Here is a 20,039-nt window from a genome sequence, read left to right on the forward strand (position 1 = left end):
TGTATGGAGATGTGTCATTCTTCATGTGTGCATGAGTCGAGGCAAGTTTAGCAAAATTAGGGAGATTAAATATGACGGACAGCCATTTTGGCAGCAACACAAGCAAAAACACAAAAGAACAAAACAGACTTTTGCCTTATGAAAGGGCTAGCGTTACATACAGGGTAAGGCATCAGGATCTGGACACGTTCGCACATGTTTACCTACCTCAGGACATCCACACCTCTACCTAGCTTATAGACGTCACACATAAGTGTACGCATCATCGGGTTTTTGACAGGTGCAGTTCTGATGTGTGGCCTTTAACCCTGGAACACACCAAGTCGATTTTACGGCCGTCGGGGCATCAGTGAGGATCTGTGACGTCCCCTCATGCCAGTGTGTGATGCGATCGGACACGGTTGGTCGCCGTCGACACCGTCTTGGCTGATTTAACATGTTGAATTGGTGTCGGAGTTAGTTGGTGAAACTGAACTCCCCGATTGAGCTGTATGGCAACCGTCACCTCCAGTGGTGCCAATGTGTTCCAGTGCAAATTTTCGCAATAGACGCAGCCAACATGAGCGTCGGTCCTTGCGGATGATCGTGTTTTGCCATCGGCTCGGTGCATGCCCAGCTTTACACGAACTCATTTTTTTTTTCAAGAATCAATAATCTGTGGAGTTGGTCTTAATTTCTATACCATGTGTCTGTTGATGTCGAGCTGTATTTTGTGCACCACCAGTCACTGTCACTTTCAGTGCTAATGCAACAGAAATGAGGACAAGTGGCCTCTTCGGTGTAGATTTGAAAAGTTCACCGTTTTCCAAATGCAGCACGGAGCCGAAGAATAACAGGAGGGGCTGATGTCTTGCATTTTTGTTTTCCTATTTTTTTGCAGAAATCAAAGAAATTAAATATGGACGGTGACTCAATAGTGCGTGAAGCTCTTGGAGATTAATTGGTGTGGATTCAATTGACAATTGACGCTTCTCTAAGCGCAATAACTCACACTCATTGTGGTATCGAAGCTATCAGGAGTTAGATCCGTGACACGTCTGCCAGACTCTGCCCATGTGCCGGGTGGCATCAGCAGAAAGTCCTGATTTTTATCAGGATGGCCATGCCCCACCACATCTCGTCTACGGTTCATCTTAAAAAATAATCCATGATTTGTTTTTATTATTTTGAGGTGGGGTGGCAACAGGGGTGACCACGTATTTGCCGGTGGTGGCCATGGCTGCTCCTTAGATCTGCCCCTGGAGATGCCCAGAGAGGAGCCACCTGAAACATCCATACCACTGCAGACGTTCTTATGGGACTGGGCACGGAACCACGGCATCAGGAAAATGTGCAAACTCCACCTCCTCCCACTCATTAGAGGGCCACAGCAGACATTGGTGTGACATAGCATCACTACACATACATTCATATTCATTTATTTATATAGGACTTTCGCCCAAAACGACACGCGCATGCGACAAATAGTCCATTACAGACATACAGCTGTCAAGGAAGCAACACATACAGTATGTTTAAGAAAGTAAGGCCCGACAGGTACCAATTTACTTATGTAGAGCTAAGCAGGGAAATAAGAGTAAAATTTACGCATTTCCCTCAGATGCAACAGCAGTAACATTTAATGCGAGCATTACCTAACATTATCTGACTATTTCAATATCCATCTTCCTGTTCCAGTACAGGGTCGCACTTAAGCTGGACCCTGGCCTGTGACAACCTGTTGTGAAGAATATTTATACTAGACACTAGAGGGCGCATGACTGTTAAATGGAATACAGTGCTGAAATGTTTATCATGTTTCAAGTTAGTGTTTAGATGAAACTGGTTGCATGGAATGGGTTGAACTCACTTATCAACCTACAAAATTCCTACATAAATCTTTAATAAGAATAAATATGTCGTTACTTGTAATAATAACAGTAATAATAGATATCTGCCATCTGGCAGGGAATATGTGTTCTTGACAAACAACAGACTCATAATCACCTCTTGCTTGGTCCATCTAAATCTCCCTTTCTGTAAACACCATTTTGCTGCCAATGTCCGCTTGTATCTAGTTATGTTTTTGAGATGAATACACCTTTTTGCGTGCATGCAATTCTGACTCATTCCGATGTCTCTATTTCAGCAGTTTCTAGGCACACCATTTACATTACAGGATTCTCCTCGTCAGTGAGTATATCACCCCAAACGAGCTTGATGGGCCGAATGGCCTCCTCTCGTTTGTACATTTCTTATGTTCTTATTTGGCTAGTTATTTTCTTTTCTAGATGTACAATATGCATCATTTTTATTTTTTGTTATATTTTATCCATCCTGTTCTTATTCTTTGTTTTTCTTTCTTTCTTTAAGTGCTTTTCTGTGGGTATTGATCATTTGCTTTTTGGTGTTAGAAAAACACATCCGGGTAATTTCAATTCTTCTGTCACTGGACATTAACAGAAATTGCACTGGAAGCTGCAGCTGTAGTAGAATTGCAATAATTATGTATTAGTTGTGTCAGGTGTTACTGTAGTTTATACAGTAACTGATGGATGGTGTGTGACAGGTTATGATGCTGTGCTAGTGATCAGAAGGTTGCAGGTTCTACTAAATAAGTAAATGTATTTTAACAAGCAAAGCAAGGCCCCAAACCCACAGTTGCTCCAGGAACTGTCTGACCATGCATTCAGTTGTATGTCACTGGTATATTATCCATAGGATACTAATGCATATTGCACTGATTGATCACGCAATGACTAAATTATAAATTCCTATTTAAAGTTTCTCTTCATAATTAATATAGAAGCTCCAGTATTTTGTACATCGTATGTGTTTAGATATAAATCTAGTCTGCATAACTTCTGGCAGACCTCAGGCTGGAACTGCTTATTGTGTATCTTTTGGTTACGTTACAAATCACGATTACGCAAAGTTGTTTTACATGGGTCTGTATCTTTTGGTTATCACTGAAGCTGCAGCACAAGCCTTTACCAACCTTTTACACTTTAAAAATCACTTGACTGCGCCTTCGATGACATGTTGGCTGCCCTCCACCCCCTACTTGGCTCGATACGTCCTTCCTCAGAACTGGCCCAGAACGCAGTTTTCACTTGAACCAAAACACAAATGAAACACTGACAGCTTAGTGTGTTGACCGAATCACATTAAAAAATTGTATCTATCACAACACTAATTTCCCCCTATTTTACCTGCACACGTTACTGTTTGCAGTGAAGGCGACAGCGCGAATTTTTTACGTTTTACTTTATTTAATGAATATGGTTTAAATTATGGGTATATCATATGCTGTTTGTTTCCAAGGGATTCGATTACTGCCTAATTTCCATAACAGCTACTGTATCCTCAACAGATGCGACCATAAAAAAACACAAAATTATACCTACATACGGATCCCAACACGTTGCATTGCCGACTCGCCGGTTATAAATTACCCTGAACACTTAAAAAAAAGAAGACCGAAAATAATATTTGAGTTCACATGATCTGGCCTCTTGCTTTTGACATGTTGTGGCTAAGTTAGATGCACTCCTGCATATTAGATTTCTTCTTCTTCTTTAAGGGTCCAAAGCACATAGTGCTTATTGTTGTTAATAATAATAATAGTAATAATAATAATAAAGAAGAAGAAGACGATGATACGAGTAACACTTTCATAAACCTTATGCATGTTTCTTAAAAAAAATATATATGGGGAAACGAAGACGATCAGCTGATCCCAGTCTTTTCAAAAGGACCAAAGAGAGGAAGGGAATGGGGAGATATCCGGGCTGGCTCCAGCCAATGAGCGCACTCCACATGCGAGCAGCAGCCGCTGCGCGAGGAGCGGGGCCGGCCGGGCGGCCCTGAAAGCCGATTGGCGCTGAAGCTGGGAGCCGCTAGTGGAGGAGCACGCGAAGGACGCACGTCCGTTCCACCGTAACCGCAACGCAGCGCAGCCAGTGGCATTGACGGCGGGTCTCTCACAAGCGGCGCTGAAAATTCCCCGGAGTGGTGGGGGGCGACAGATTCTTCACTCGGAAAAGCGGCCTTTCTGAACCCACCCTGGTTCGTTGGTGACAAATATGCAATTTAAACATAATTTAATTTCTGTGTAATCCTTAACAGAGCCGGCTACAGATCGAGGCGGGACCTTCATTCTCCACGATTCTCTCTTCACTAGCGTGCCAGCCACCTTCTGCCGGGAGTGTTTTTTTAAATGCATTTGTCCGTTATTTAACAAAATCTTATCGGGGAGGATTTTAAACCTGAAAGATCGCCAGTTGAAAGTGCAGGAGTTGGGGAACCCTGACATAAAGTGAAACTGTACCGGGTGAAGACTGTCCGCCATGGAGAACGCTCACACAAAGACCGTGGAGGAGGTTTACAGCTATTTCAGCGTCAACGAGAGCACGGGTCTGGCCTCGGAGCAGGTCAAGAGGCAAAAGGAAAAATGGGGGCCCAATGGTGAGAGAAATCTTTCCATGAATATCAACATATGGGTTATTTTCGTTGTTTTGGAAGGCACGGGGGTACGGTACCTGCCGGCATGCCGGAGAGTACGGGAAAAAGTGCTTACGTCATTATGTTGCAACCTCGTGGGTCTGAGGGGATCGCCTTTTGCCGTGTCTGGGCACACAAATCTTGAAATAAATTTAATCGGGATATTTGTAGCTCTTCGTCTGGAAGTGGGGGTTATATCTGATTTTTTTTTTGTTCTTTTGGTTCGAGCTAACCCGCTTCGTGGTTGTGGAAGCCGGCATAGGCCTCTCAGGTTTCACACTGTTATGGTGCTACGGTGAGCTGACTCTGGCGTCCTGGTTACCACTCCCGACACACGTCAGGTGTGCTCCGTAGTATCTGTAAGTGGCGTTAGATACCGGACACACGGCGGTGGTTTTAGGTAGCTAATCTGATTTTACCGATGGGGTTAGTATTGTGGGGGAGGAGGGGTTGCGGCCCACCTTGTGTCCGTGAAACACGGCTCACTGAGCAGGTTGTGATCATCCTCCCCAGCCTTATCACCCCAAGCCGCTCAGGGTGACATTGATCAACGTCGCCCGAGCAATGCGGCGCTAATCTGACACTTTTGCAACGCACCCCACTTTTTCCCCGTTGCGCACACGACACTCGCATCTAAAGTAAAAGGTCTTTAATCCGACCGGGATTACGTGTTGTGGCTCTTTACAGTAATTTTGCCGCGTATCGCGAAAGCACACCAGCGTGCCACAGCTCGCCTTAAGATTGGGAAACTACAAGAAGTAGCTTTTTTTATATTAAAAAAAAAAGTTCTGCATTCCAGCAGCTCTCGCGTGCAAATTACCTAATTTCTACAACGACACCCTTCTGCCGATGGCAACCTGTTAAGTATTCCCAGCCCGTTGCTTGCTCTCTAACTTTTCCGCCTGTTTCTTTCGTTTCTGGCATGTTCTTTGGATCTTCTGGCCCGCAGAGCTGCCAGCCGAGGAGGGTAAGCGATAAATATGACGCTAATTGATGTATATCTTAAATGCACCCCCTCCCCCAGACTGACAGTTCTGCCGCTTTGCTCCTTCTACAGGGAAATCTTTATGGGAACTCGTCGTTGAACAGTTTGAAGATTTGTTAGTCCGTATTTTACTCCTGGCAGCCTGTATATCTTTCGTAAGTATGATCCTATCCGTGTCCCTGGTCTGAATGACATCCGCCTGTTTTCTGCTTTTATAAATGACCTGAAGTTGCCCAGGCTGAATCCTTTCCTATAGTACAAACACGAGTAATGCATTAACTTGAGTAGCAACTGATGCGCAGGACCCTGTTGAAATAATGATTGTCATTATGTCGTATTGGGCATTCTGTGCAGACTTCATTTTTTTTCTCAATTTTATGTATCATTTTGCTCACATAGTGACAAAGTGTGGTTGATAGTTTTCCTTTTAGGATATTGTGCAGTATTTTTCAGTTTTTATGAATATCTTATTACAAACATTTTGATATATAATTTACTCTTGGAGGCAGAAACCTGTAGTATTATTCCAGTCTAGGTTTCGCTTTTTAGCCAGTTTGTGTTTCATTACATAAGCACACTTTAATGTGGGAATTAATGAAAATAAGCAGTGTTTAGCCTCTGTTTCCCCAGAGAAAATGGACCAGACTGACATGTACTGGTCCAGTTTAGGAGGAAATAAGGCAAATGTTTTCACTTAGGTTGAGGATGAAGCTGGGGTTGGATTAGCTCGGCTAGACGAATGTTGTCATACATGCTGTTGAACCGTCTTGGGTTACGTTTGAGTGTGTTGGGGGGCCATTGGGGGTCAATGCCAGGCGGCCTCTCTCGGAATGGTGGTGACAGCTGTGATTGAATTACCGCCTGTCATTTGCCTTTGCACGCGCTTAAAACATTTATCAGTCTGCTTGGTGGGTCGTTCGCTGGTATGTGAGGGCTGCTGTCATCAGCTTTTTAGCTGTGCGGTCGTTCCAAAAAAAAAATCTGGTAGCTCTGTAATGGAAGTGACAAGTGCATCAAGGAAAATAAACTAGTATAAGAGTAAACTAGGCTGGAACTGCTTATTGTGTAGTTGATGAGGTGGGATATGTAACCCATGAAAAAGGAGAGGACCACACAGTGAGTGTCTGGGATCTCACACGCTGGCCTTTTGCTTTTTTGGTAACGATATAAAATTGAATAGTAATTTTATTAACTCCCACAGGGAAATTATCTTGGCCTACCCCACCTTGATCTACATTAGGCATGCAAAACCAAAACTAATGAGTTCATACTTTGGGGTCACAGCGTAGGGTTAGCCAGCGTTCAGCACCCCTGTAGCTGGGGCTTAGGGGCCTCGCTCAAGAGCCCATGCACATGACTGGTCTGCTGGGGCTCGAACCGACAACCTTCCAATCACAGGTACTGAGGCTGAGCCACACACTGTCCCCAGCAGTTGCATGTCATGCTTGCAAGTGACACTGGTGGCCTTGATCCCTCCTTTTTCTCACCTTGTCACAACTTTGTTTATCCCATTATGGGCCACTGGCACGCAGGAAGTACCTTTTTGATAATGGCCATGACACGGCCACCTCCCAACAGTTGTAGGTGCCCATGTTGGCCTTGCAGACCTGTATCTGCAGTAGGGCTATAGATACCTCTTCAAGTCGTACAAGTATGAGAGACTGTGAGGAGCCTCTTTCATGGTGAGAGGTGATCAGTGAAATGAGACTTCAGTTTATCGTTGGTTAATTTGTCCCCCTGACAAGCAGGGGCTCAATGACCGTTTACAGTAATATTGTTTACGCTCTTCTTTAAAGCCTCATTTTCTTCATCAGTTGTTGGTTGAGTGTTTTGTTAGTCTGGTGCATGGTTCCGACCAGTGCATGACTCTTTCACACTGCTTCTACTGCACTTCCCAATGTTTTTAGTATTAATGTCTTGGATTTTTTTTGCTTGCATCTACGTGTGACACGGTTCGATCTGACCTATGTTAACTTCATCTGCTTCTCCCAGGACTGTCAGTTGTGGCTAAAAGTCTATAACAGGCAGTAACGGATGAATGGGTTGACACCTTGGTCTTATCATAGTTGGCAGATCGCATAGTGGTAGCATCCAGCTCTTGTATTCATCCCCTGATGTTGCTGTCTGTTATAGACCTTGATTACTCTGGCTTTAATGTGTAGTTCTTGTGAATGGGTGCCTCCCAGCTTGTCAGTCTCTTAGTTCTGGGTCTGTGTGTTCTTAAGGGGTGTCCAACGGGGATGATTTGGGTACCCTCCCCCAATTTAATCCCCAGTTGTGCTGTTCAGTTGAAGTGGTGAGTCAGTGTTGCCTTTGATCACCCTGCCCAGAGTAACTTCTTTTCACACTCGGTTTCTTGGGATAGAAGCTGACTTACTGTGATTCAGGTGGCTTTTAAAGACTTGATAGTTGTTTTGGGTGTGACCAGTTGTCATTGTTGATGTCTTGTGCTGCTTTCTCTTTGTTTGTTTTTTTTGGGTTCCTGGGAATGTGGATGTCGTGGTTTGACTAGTCTTGAAACGTGAAAAATAAATAAATGAAAGGAAGCGAGACTCTCATGGTGTAGGTCATGCAGGATTCAAAGTCCAGTGATGCGAGTTTTATGGTGGTTTGTCAGCTCGACATGGCCGTTATTCAGTCAGAGGAGGTGGGGAGGGGCCAGTAAGGTGGCATTCGTTGTTCCTCTAAAGATTCTCACCTTCAGGGCATGGTAAGTGATCTGTGATTGCCTGAGGAAATGTTATTACAGTACAATCCAGTTATAACGGACTTCAAGGGACCTGGCAGAACAGTTAGTTATATCCAGAGTTGCTGTATGCCCAGAACACAACTACAGGACACCATTTCCTCATGCCACACCTCAGCAGACAGACTTGTGGTATAGATTATACCTGACCAGATGCGTGTCTATTAATAATCCCGACTACGTACGTATCTACGGTGGATATCACCGGCACGCCACACGCCTTGTAGGTCGAACTGCATGTCCATTATAGCCGAACAACACTACAGCTGTATACCTGTTGCTCTGCTGTTTGAGATGAGTGTGCTTTGTGGTTCATCTTTGCCCCAGGTTGGTCTCAAGGTAGCGCTGGAATGGTGAGGGAATTGCAGAGGAGACTCCTGGATCTGAGGGTGTGGTGTGAATCTCGCTGGCACTTGAGGATTCGTATCGTACTCTGACGTGCCTGGACGTGTAAAAAAATCACTTGGAACGACAAAATTTACACACCCTTTTTGGAAAGGGAGACTGATGTCGCTCGCGTTGTGAGGCAGTCTTGCTGCTGGGACAGATACGTTTCGTCGTCAAAAGGGAGCTTTTGACATGAGATGTTTCCATGATGAACATGCTTGCTGGTTGTCGAGTGGGGCAGCACACTACCTACCGACATGGTCTTTACAGCTGGGAACTTGTGTTTACCACAGTGACTTCTGAGTGACTGGATTTTCGGCGACTGCTCATGTCCTAATAGGGACTAATGTGAGATCCACCCCCTCCCCCACACATTTGACATTGCTGAGCAGAATTCGGTTTGGGTGCACGCAGTGTGTGTCTCTCTCTCACACACACACACACACACACACATCGCTGGCTCTGAAATGCAAATGTCGTGAAATGAGGCCTGGTAGTTTTGTGTCTAGGGCTGCAGCTATCGATTTATTTTAGTAATCGAGTATTCTATCGATTATTCCATCAATCAAGTAATCGGATAAGAAATACTTTTGTCTTATTAAAGAGCAACAGTAACTTCAAAAAAGAAAAAGATAGACAGGTCTCTTAAAATGAACAACTCATGGGTTTCCTTTTTAGGATTTTTAATGATTGAACTCCATACAAATGGCAAAAGAACTAAACCCTTTTTGGTGCATTTATGTAATATTTGGTTTTCTTAAATGCAAAAATAAGTAAAATAATGTCATAAAATTACTGAAAAAAGGTATACATATATCTTAAACTAAGGCATAAATTAAAATGGCCTTTACTCTCTATTCTTGTACATTTATAGGAGGCATAAAAAAAGTTCTGACAGGATTGTATCTCCTGGATGAGGTAGGAATGGTGTGTGCATGTTCATGTGTGTGTGTAAGTGAAGGTGTGTGTGTGTGTGTGTGTGTGTGTGTGTGTGTGTTACAGAATGTGTGTGTGTAAGTGAAGGTGAGTGTGTGTGTGTGTTAGAGAATGAGTGTGTGTGTGTGTGAGCCTTTAAAGGAGCATGTGGCGGTTGGATAATTCAGTGTCTCAAAGTTTTTTACTGGCCCAAGGCTGTTGGGGGAGGGGGGTGGCTAATTTTTATATAATATTTATATTATGTAATATTATTCATATTAATCTAAATCTGCAAAATAATATTATTAGCCTTGAAATAGATGTAGTTGAGTACACCCCACGCTCCCCTTTAGACTCACCCCTGCATGCTGCAGGTATCACTGCGACAAAGTGTGACGGCTGCTGTCAGCCTGCTGCAAGTTACCAAATTTAAATATTGTGTCAAACTAAGCTAACAGTTTATCTGCATACAAACAGCTTCTATTTTAACTTGTATAGCTTTACTGTAGCCTTGCTGCTGTGGAAGAGAAACGGCAGTGAATGGGAGCAGCTGAAAACGTCACTTTTCACCTTTCAGCTTGTTGAACAGCTGGTTTGATTAATGACTCTCGCCAGCTCTTTACCAGTAAACCTTTAGTAGCGATCACAAGCACTGCTGTTGTTTTCCTTCACTCCACCTGAGTTCACCATCTCTGTAACGGAACCGTCTCTTTTCTCTTAGTGTGTAGACAGGCTCCAGCTCCATGTTAATTAAACTACGACAGCATCATTTTCACTGCTGTTGTGTTATCAGTGTTTTTGTTTTTGGAAAAATAGGGGCTGCTTGGGCTGAATCTTGTTATACTTTTTTATTCACACATGCCCGTAAATACATTTCTATCGCAGGTCTATTTTAGCCGCAAATGTGAGCGAAACACTCGCGCTTACCTTGTACTGGTTCCGCTCTGTGGACTGGATGCATAGACTTACCTGTTGCAGGGCTCAATTCACAGTTAATATTTCCATTAGATAACTTTAATTTTGATGTTATGTCCTTTTTAATTCTGTGTGTGGTCTTTGGTGTGTGAGACACAGTGCTAACTGCAGGCTTGCTTTCCCGTCCTCCCAGGTGCTGGCCTGCTTCGAAGATGGCGAGAAGACTATCACGGCGTTCGTGGAGCCGTTTGTTATCCTGCTGATCCTCATAGCCAACGCCATCGTCGGGGTGTGGCAGGTGAGGTGGCTCCTATCATTGCTTCTCACCCATGCCGACTTGTCCTTCTTGGTGCCAGGGCTGGTTGTCCTCTTATGCTCAGTCTGTTTTTGCTGATTTGGCTTAGTAACCGTTGGAAACGACGCCAGGTTGCTTTTTCCCGCAATGAGTAATTAAACCCACCTCCCAGCTTGCTTCAGTGTGGCGGTCTTCAGTGATTGTTCACAGAACTACTTTTACTTTTCCCACTATACGAATGTTTTTTAACGGAATGTCTAACTGTAGAGCCATCAGAAACAAGCCTGTTTCAGAGCATTGTTACCAAAACCAAGTGCCTGGTTTAGATGTTTTTGTTGCCAATATAATGAATTAGTTTTAGAATTGCTTTGTGGGTGATGCTGTGGTGCAGTGGTTACCGTTCTCACACCTGGCATTAGGGTTTCAGTCTCTGCCATGGAGACTTGAATGCCCTGTGTCGTCGTGGGGTTTTATTCAGGTACTCTGGTTCACCCCCCAGTCCAAAAACATGTTAAGTTACCAAATTGCCCCATAGGTATGCATGTGTGTGTGTGCCCTGCGATGAGTTGGCGCCCCATCCTGGGTTGTTCCCTGCCTTGCTCCCGTAGCCTCTGGGATAGGCTCCAAACCCCCACAAACCTGAATTGGACAAACGGGTACAGAAAATGGATAGATGGAATTACTTAATCTTAACTTCAGGTATGGTTACTCATGGTGTTGAATATAAAAAAATGTGCAGTAAAGCTATGAACGGTATGTAGTGTGAACATGAATATCTTCCTAGCAATAATTATCATTATCATATGCCGTCAAAGTCGCTCCCCCTTTTTCCCCCTCTTTGATCTGACATGTTTTTCTTGAGTGTGTATAAGGACTTGGCAGTTAAATGTTTTGGCCCGTTGGTTCATCATCATCTCCTACTACACCCACTTTTTTCCTTTGCAATTTAGTGTTTTTGAGATGAGATGGGGCAACAGTAAGTTTGTCTTCACAGGGAGACAGTAGCTATGGTAATCATTGAGTTTTGGGTAAGGCATTCGTTCGTTTACCTCATTGCTGTGAACATAGGATTTACCACAAAGCAAGAACATGCTGTCTCAGTCCTGTTTCTTGGTGGTCTGCTATTCTGGCTGCTGAGGTTGGCTGCATTGGAACTGAGGTTTGGGAAGAGGATGCAAGCTTTGTGTTCTGGAATTCATCTCCGATGTCTCTGGCAGGGTCATGCCGTTGTTAGACATCCAGGTGTCTCTTAGCATGTAGTGGAAGTTCGGTTGTACTTAAAGCTGATGCTCTCACTTGGGGTTTTTGGTTTAGGCAATAGGCTGTAGTTACAATGGCAATATTGGCCCACACTTACAAAATTACCCAGAAGTATAAATGCCTAATGTTCTATTGGAATGTACTGGACACCACCACCACCGTCACCCACCCCAGTACTTGTACAGCCTATGGATCACAGTCCATTCTTTAACCAATTGACGAGGCTGAAATTAACATCCCCATTTTTGGGAGCAGCATTTTGAGTTTTTGAGACCCCACTGTGGAAGGGAAACTGGAAAAGTGCCAAATTAGATCATCAGTTTCACTTTGTGCTTCCATTACATCTGCATGGCCCTTGTGGTCTGAATGTTCTGCATTTTGGCTAAAACAAAGCCATAGATAAAATGCAGCTCAAAATTATGGTGGGCAGCTGAAGGGGGTCTGTCACTGCTGGGCCAATATTGGCTAACTGGCCTAGAGGCCCAGAGGATTGTATGGGGATGTGCACATCTATGGTAGGAGGGCCAGGTGGTCCCTGTTGCCCATTCGACCCATGACTGATAGAGACCAGCCTCCTAAGGGATGAGGCAGGGTAAACTGTAAGAGAGACTGGCCTAAGGGATGTGGCAGGGTCCACTGTAAGAGAGACCGGCCTCCTAAGGGATGTGGCAGGGTTCACCTTAAGAGAGACCGGCCTCCTAAGGGATGTGGCAGGGTTCACCTTAAGAGAGACCGGCCTCCTAAGGGATGTGGCAAGGTCCACTGTAAGAGAGACCGGCCTCCTAAGGGATGTGGCAGGGTCCACTGTAAGAGAGACCGGCCTCCTAAGGGATGTGGCAGGGTCCACTGTAAGAGAGACTGGCCTCCTAAGGGATGTGGCAGGGTCCACTGTAAGAGAGACCGGCCTCCTAAGGGATGTGGCAGGGTCCACTGTAAGAGAGACTGGCCTCCTAAGGGATGTGGCAGGGTCCACTGTAAGAGAGACCGGCCTCCTAAGGGATGTGGCAGGGTCCACTGTAAACTTTAACACTTGCCTGAAACCGTAAAGCCTCAATGGGAAATGTAAGATGTCAAAAGCCGCTGAAAATAGGTCTTGGAACTGGGTCGCTGGGTGCATCTTGGAGGTGTTTTTTAAATGTGTTGCTATGTAACCAGCTTCTGGTAAGACTGTGTAAATACAGGGACCTCCAGATTGTTGTGGATACAGATGTGCGAAAAGGGAGTTCTAATAGAAAGATGTAAATCAGGTGTACTAAGAGTATTGAGGAAGGCAGGAAATTGTGCAACAACTGTTTTTCTCTCTCTCTCCCCCTCTCCAAAACACTAGTCTGTGTTGTATAACAAAAATCTCAACATATGGGAAATGTAGACTCTTATGAAGTACAGTTGTAGATCTTAATTAACCCTCAATTCCCTCTCCACAGCATTCCAACATAATTTTTTCCCATATAAAGACATGCTTTAAGACTAACTTCTTGGAATATTAATTTGAGAGGGTGCATCCTCGCCCTTCAAGGAATCTGTCCAAAATACCCTGATGGGCTCTTGAATCAGTGCCTTAAGGGCACTAGAATTCCTGAAGATCTGCTGTTTGAGTGGGTAATAGGGATGCTCCTTTTGACCGTTTAACCGTTAACCGAAATAATTAATTTTGACCGAATATTACTATCAGTTAAACGGTTTTAAAATGTTTTTATATATATTTTAATTATTAGTAGTAGTATGAAGTTTTGTGGCATCTCAGCTGAAGATCGCTTTTCACATTCTAAATACACTGGGTTTGAATCGGCGACTGTGATTACAGGCACACAGGCTTAGCCCACTGAGCCATGAACACAGGTACGAGCTTTGCTGCTGAAAATGGAAACACTGGCGCAAAGCTTCAGCGGCAGAGACGTATCTGTGTGCTATATTGTAGCCAATCGGTGTAAACACTACCCAGACATGTGCTCTTGTTTTATTTCGGTTACAATGGGTGTATTCACATATTTCTTTATCCAATACTAACTGTCGGATTATCATGTTGTTATCATGCGAATAGCGCGATTTGCAAGTGGGTGGGTGATCTGAGCCGCTTCGAGACGCAGACGCTTAAGTCAGTCACTCTTGTTCTTTCTATTCGTATCACGAAGCTATAAAAATATATTTAGTTTCTACCTATATATATATTTGAAAAGTAGACCGTCCAAGGTTTCTGAGGGTGTTTTTTAAATGTGTATATGATAAAACCTCGCAGAGTTATTTAAATGGTTTGGCGAAATTTCTGTCAGATCCCGCCGGCGGGACCGCCGACCCCAGAGGAATTTAATATTCTAATCTAATCAGTTAACGGTTAATGTTCGGTTAACGAATGGCGGTTGTCGGTTGGGAAAATTAATCGAAATGAGCATCCCTAGTGGGTAATGCATTCCTCAGAACATACAAACCCAACCGGAAACTTTACTGTAAGCCAATACTTTTGAAGGTAACTGTTACAATTATGGACCCTCTCGCATGCAGTGGTGTCTCTTGCTGTGTGACAATCCCTTATTTTCCCGATGTGCACTGTGAAATTCTGTTGTTTTTTTGTAAACTTCATCAACCTTTCACCTGACCTTTCAGTGCTCAGTGGCATTTTTACCTGTAGTTTGTTTCTGGAATTTTCCCAGGAAACTCTGACAGTATCTGAACACTGCTTAGATTTGTGGCTTTTTTTCCCCACCCCACTGATGGATTGTGGTTGACTTCTGGAAGCCCTTAATTCTGTAAGGCTCAGTTCAGGTTTTGGTTTCACAGGGAATCCTCTAAAATGAAATTGGAACTGTTCATATGAACATGATGAATGCTCTTATCTTTGACATGTTCTCTTCATGCTTTAGGGAAAAAACACTAGTCATTGTTTGGTCGTGAGGCTTTTCCTGCGTGTTCTGATTCCGATAAATCAATTAATTGTCCCAGTGTTAAATGTTGTTTAGAAATGAAAGTTTATTGATCGTTGAAAGGGTGTACTTGCATTAATATGCCATTATCATTACATCAGTTGAAAATCGTCTCACAACGACAATATTATTATCGCAATAATTCCTGGGACAATTTATCGTCCAGCAAAATTTATCGTGACAGGCCTACCTATCTTGAATTTCCATGTCGAAAGAATGTAGCAGTGGTCATTTTCAATGGTGCCTGACTCACCTTTTCCTTATTGTCTTCAGGCTGTTTGTGCCCCTGTGGTAGATTGTCCAAGATAGGCTTCCGATTGTAGCGTTTTTCTCTTTGCCAAGTTGAGCTGGTTTGGCAGCAGAAGAGGACTCTTATTGGGGGTCCCGTACCCCTGGGGGACCTGCTTTATTTCAGCATGTCTCTGCTCAGCTGCAGCAAGTTATAGAAAGGGTTAAGGTCCCTCAAGTTCATTGCACAGATTGAAGGTTCCTGCTTCACTTGACAAAACATGGCAGCTAATTATTTTTCTGCCTGGGTAATTCCTCATGCCGTCAGATGCTCGAGACGGGCAGATTTTTGCAGGGGTTCAGTGTTTTTGTCTGTTCAGCTGACTGCTGGAAACTAGAGCCACAACAGCAGCTATGTCTCAGGCTGAGCTTTTGTGTCCAGGCATTTTTGGATGGAAACTGACTTTGGTAAGACTGGAGTTAGAAATCCTTAATTGGACCAGGAAGGCACAGAACTTGAAGAAAACCATGACTTGTTTTTGGGGATGTTTACTAATAGTTGCTGTTTCTATCCCTCAAAGGTGGTAATTCCTAAACGCCCCCATAAAGCAAGAGGGGCAATGATGATAAATCTATTTAAAACGCTCTTTTCCACTGTATGATGGCAACCATCAGCCCATGCATAGACAGCAAACTGTCCTCCCTCAGCAACCAGCAGCAGCTGCCCTCCCCAGTAAATACTGGGGGAGGCATTTAAGCCTCTGGTGGGTCACTGTTTGTTGTTAACTCAGCCTGCTCTGTTGCATTGTCTGGGAGCTGCATGATCATGTCAGGCTCTGCCTGCAGTTTGTCATGTCATGACGTGTTCTGCTGTGTGACGTTGTGGTTCCTGCTATATCGGGATCCTGATGTTAATCAACAGTTGCCCTTCAAGTTGCCCTTCGAGGAATATCGGATGGCCAGTGCTTAAGCAGCTGTCCTGTTTATAGAAAACCAAGGCAATTTTGCGTCCAAGGCTCCCAGTATGTGTGTGGTACATTTCTCCCAGCAAATGTGGCCGTTCACATGTACCTGTTTTAATGCTTACGATGAGGTGGATGGTTGGTTCAGGTCTGACCACACGGTCCCCAGCCTCAAACTGGCAGAGGCCAGGAACAATCCCCACATGGTGAAGTCTTCCCCAGAGCTGCTTTGTGTGTGTGGGGAGCGTTCCCATAGAAACCAGGCCAGCCAAACAAATTGTTGGCAGCATGAGGCTTTTTTTCCCTCTTGTGAAAAGTTCAGTCCGAGGTGCTGTAGGTATGAGGGGACAATGAAGTCACTTAATTTCAAATGTCAGTAACTGCTGGAGACCTTGGGAATCTCACACTTGTATTTAGTCCTAATAGCTGGAAGTTGCTTTTTTTTTTTTTAAGGAGTCAGCATCTGTAACCCCTGCCCAGTGGTGCCAGTTTGTCTCTCTGCTCTGTCATGCCTTTTGCCTGTTTTTGCTTTATTTGTTATTGTTACTTATGTCCTGGGCTCACATGGCACCCCCCCCCCCCACCTTGCTCTCACTCTTCAGGAACGAAACGCAGAAAATGCCATTGAAGCCCTGAAGGAGTATGAGCCCGAGATGGGCAAGGTCTACCGACAGGACAGGAAGAGTGTGCAGCGCATCAAGGCCAGGGACATCGTGCCTGGTGACATCGTGGAGGTGGCAGGTGAGAGGTGCCGTCCTGATGCGGGACTTTCCATACATCACCAGCTCGGAAATCCGTGGAATCGGAAGATGCCGTGTGTCAGACCCGTGCAGGACACTGTCTTAAGCAGTCTTCAGAAACATGCGGGTCGGTGCTCCGGGTTCGCAGAGTGTCTGTGGTTTTGGGTGGGTGGGTGGCACCAGGGTCGTCCCCTTGCTTTTTGGCTGTGGTCGAGTTTACACAAACGCAAAGCTGAGAAGCTCAATGAATGAGTAGGGGCCGCATGCTGACGCAGCACAGATCCGCGGTTCTGCTCCGGCTCTTTGCGACGTTCTGCTGGCACTGACTCTCAGCCTTTGGGGTAACTGCCGTGCTGCCCGCCATTAGCAAAGGCATTGGGATCGTCCCGGAGATGTGGCAGGGACTCGGCACAGGACGGTAGCTGAGCCTGCGGACAGATCTATCGGTCACCCCATGACTTTCCTGGTTTTATGGGGCATGAATATTGATAAAGAAGCCGTCTCTCGATAGCCGGTCATTGCGCTATAAACCCCTTGAGGTTTCATAAGAGCAAACGCGTAGCCGGGGACAGTCACCCTGCAGCCGTGAGCGCAGAGTGTGGCAGCTCTGAGTCACCACACTGCGTCCCCCAATCACCGGCCCTTTGCTGTCTGAATCGAGAGTGTGATGGCTGCTGTAATCCCCTGAAGCTGCTGCTGTACTTCCTGCCCGTCTCCTATTGGTTGGAGCTGCCGTGTACTTATTGGGTCATCAACTCGCTTCGCCCCCCCCCCCCGGCACACGCAGCCCACTGCAGCACTCTGATCTCTCTCCCGCTGTTCCCACGGGTTGCCCAGCCGGGTTCTGTTCGGTCTAATGGTGCAGAGCTGTCCCTCTTGCGGGAAATTGGGACCCAGACGCTCATGAGCTGCGCAACAAAAGGCTGAGCTCTGTGGAAACAGGATACAGCAGTTAAACTTGGGTAGATTGATAAGGCAAACTGTTCTGCCAGCCGAATGGTCGCTGTCATCTCTTGCACCCTCAAAGAGAGTCTGCCTTTTGTACCACCGCACGTCAGCAGCCCAGACTGACCTGACTGGGCCCTCCAGCAGGAATGTGAATGGGACAGAATCTGTCGTCTGTGTAATATAACATACCTAGCGTTCTGTTTACTTGTGTCTGAGGAGTCTTTAGCGAGGCCTGCCGGGGCTCGACTGGGAGACTTTGACAGTAAAACGGCATGAGCATGTAGACAGGAGGGGGACACAATACAGCAGGGCTATTCAACTCAGGCCCTCGATTCCAAATCCAGGCCTTGTTTTCAGTTCTTCCAGGTAGTAGGTTTAATAATTACTGATTCTGATTGGTCAGAGGCTTCACACCTGGCTCACAGGTGAAGGAAGGCTGGAAAACCAGCAGGACTTGGCCCTTGAGGACCGTGAGTTGAATAGCCCTGCAATACAGCGTGAAGGAACAGGGAAATTTACACCGACAATGCATTAAAAAAAATCCCTGTAGGGTATTAAAGGTCAAAGGGATGACCTGACTTTAAAATGTCAGCCTGAAGAATACATGCCGTAATCCATGGGAACAGCCTTCTGGGATTCGGCATCCCAGCCCGGCCGTACGGGCCGATCCCTGTCGTCGTCATCTTCCTCTATTCTCATGTGAAAAGTCTCAACGGACACCAGCCCCGCGGCTGTGGGCCAGTGCTGGGGGCCACGTGTCTTTACTGAGAATTGGGTGCTGCTTCCTGGTGCCAGGCCAGGGTGATGCAATGTGACCTTGCTAGGGTGCAGCGTGCCATTGCTGCAGGGAGGCTGGGCGCTCGCCAAACTTAAACATCCCAGAAACATGCTGCGCTGATACGGCTGAGCGTCTTGAATACCACGAGCACCTCAGCTCGGGTCCGAGAGGCCGGGCATGGACGTTCGGCGCGTCTAGTCGGGTCTGTTGGACGCGGCACTGCATCAATTATCAAGCCCCATTGACTGCCACAGGAAGTGTTGTGTAACTCGAGGGGAAACTTGCACTCCGCCAGTGCTATAAGCCCTCCCCGCTTCCCCCTGTGCTCTCGCCTCGCAACCACAGCTGGCTTTCAAACAGAGTATTTTTAAATCTGAGGACAAGGCACAGCTGCATCTACTGACTCGCTGCATCTGGCACATCAGCCCCCCCCCCCCCCCCCCCCCCGAAATGCTAGAGCCGGTGTCACTGTTCTCCAGGCTGCTCTCACGGAACAAGGCTGCACCCATATCGACGTGTGACCTTCAGGAAGCCCGCTTCAGCTTCTGGGGAACTTTTTGGAAAGGTTTTTGGGAAACAGTTCAGGGGGCAATAAATAGAGATTTTCCCTGGGTGTGTTTCTGTAACTCCGGAGACAGGTGCCCCCACACATACCCCCCCTTCTTGTAGCCTTGTGTATTGCTCATGTACCCCATAATCCTTTGCAGCTTGACCTTCCTCAGGGCCTGTATCTATTGGTCAGCATAGATTTTTTCCCAGTATTTGACCTGTGAAACCTACCAATCAATCACCTGACAGTCTGACTCACCAGTGTCCCATACTTCCTGTGCTCTGTAGTGCAGCAGCAGTGACGCACCTTGGTGACACTCCAACCCTGAGCCCCCCCAAGTAACATAAAGCAGATCAAATGTCCACTCCGAACCATTTATGTAAGACTTTTAGGTAAAATATCGTAAAAAAACAAATTTGTCAGAATCTCTCTGACAATTTCCTTACGGTTCTGTCATTCCCTGTTAAAGCGGTAAGAGGTGTGACATCAACTAGTTATATATTCTCCCACAAGAAATGAGCAAATCTGAAGAGAGAATCTCACTCTGATGCATGTAAACGGAAAGAGAGGCCGGAGGAATAGCAGAGGAAAGACCCAGAACTATGTCTGTTTGATCCTGTATGACAAACTTGTTGCTGGCCTAGTAAGTCTGAGGGAGTCATTTCAACGAATGGCACTAATGTTAGCTCTTCAGAGGATACATTTACTGCCATCAAAATTTTATTATGCAGCAAGATATTAATATAATGGGGGCCCTGAGCATCCCCAACCCCAGAACAAAACCTTTCCCCTCCCCCTCACTCCACTATATGTCACTTCTGTCTCTCGCAGCCCCAAACTGATGAGGGTTTATTGGTACTTTTAATTACCAGTTTCCCCTGATGTTATTGGAAAGAATGAGAGAGATTCTATTTTGGTCTCCTGCTGGGG

At 45.5% G+C, this 20,039-nt stretch overlaps 1 protein-coding gene across 1 annotated transcript in view; it reads left to right on the forward strand.

The window, feature by feature from the left end:
* Positions 1-3,792: 3,792 nt before the first annotated feature.
* The window catches only part of atp2a2b (ATPase sarcoplasmic/endoplasmic reticulum Ca2+ transporting 2b), a 31,374-nt gene continuing 15,127 nt past the window's right edge, over positions 3,793-20,039 (forward strand). The window contains exons 1-5 of the mRNA XM_023808641.2: positions 3,793-4,446; positions 5,432-5,449; positions 5,540-5,622; positions 10,624-10,728; positions 16,696-16,834. Of these exons, the coding sequence (XP_023664409.1) occupies positions 4,329-4,446; positions 5,432-5,449; positions 5,540-5,622; positions 10,624-10,728; positions 16,696-16,834 (463 nt within the window). The 5' untranslated portion in view covers positions 3,793-4,328. The remainder of the gene's footprint in view (positions 4,447-5,431; positions 5,450-5,539; positions 5,623-10,623; positions 10,729-16,695; positions 16,835-20,039) is intronic.

This window comes from Paramormyrops kingsleyae, chromosome 7 (assembly GCF_048594095.1).
Source record: "Paramormyrops kingsleyae isolate MSU_618 chromosome 7, PKINGS_0.4, whole genome shotgun sequence".
Taxonomy (NCBI): domain Eukaryota; kingdom Metazoa; phylum Chordata; class Actinopteri; order Osteoglossiformes; family Mormyridae; genus Paramormyrops; species Paramormyrops kingsleyae.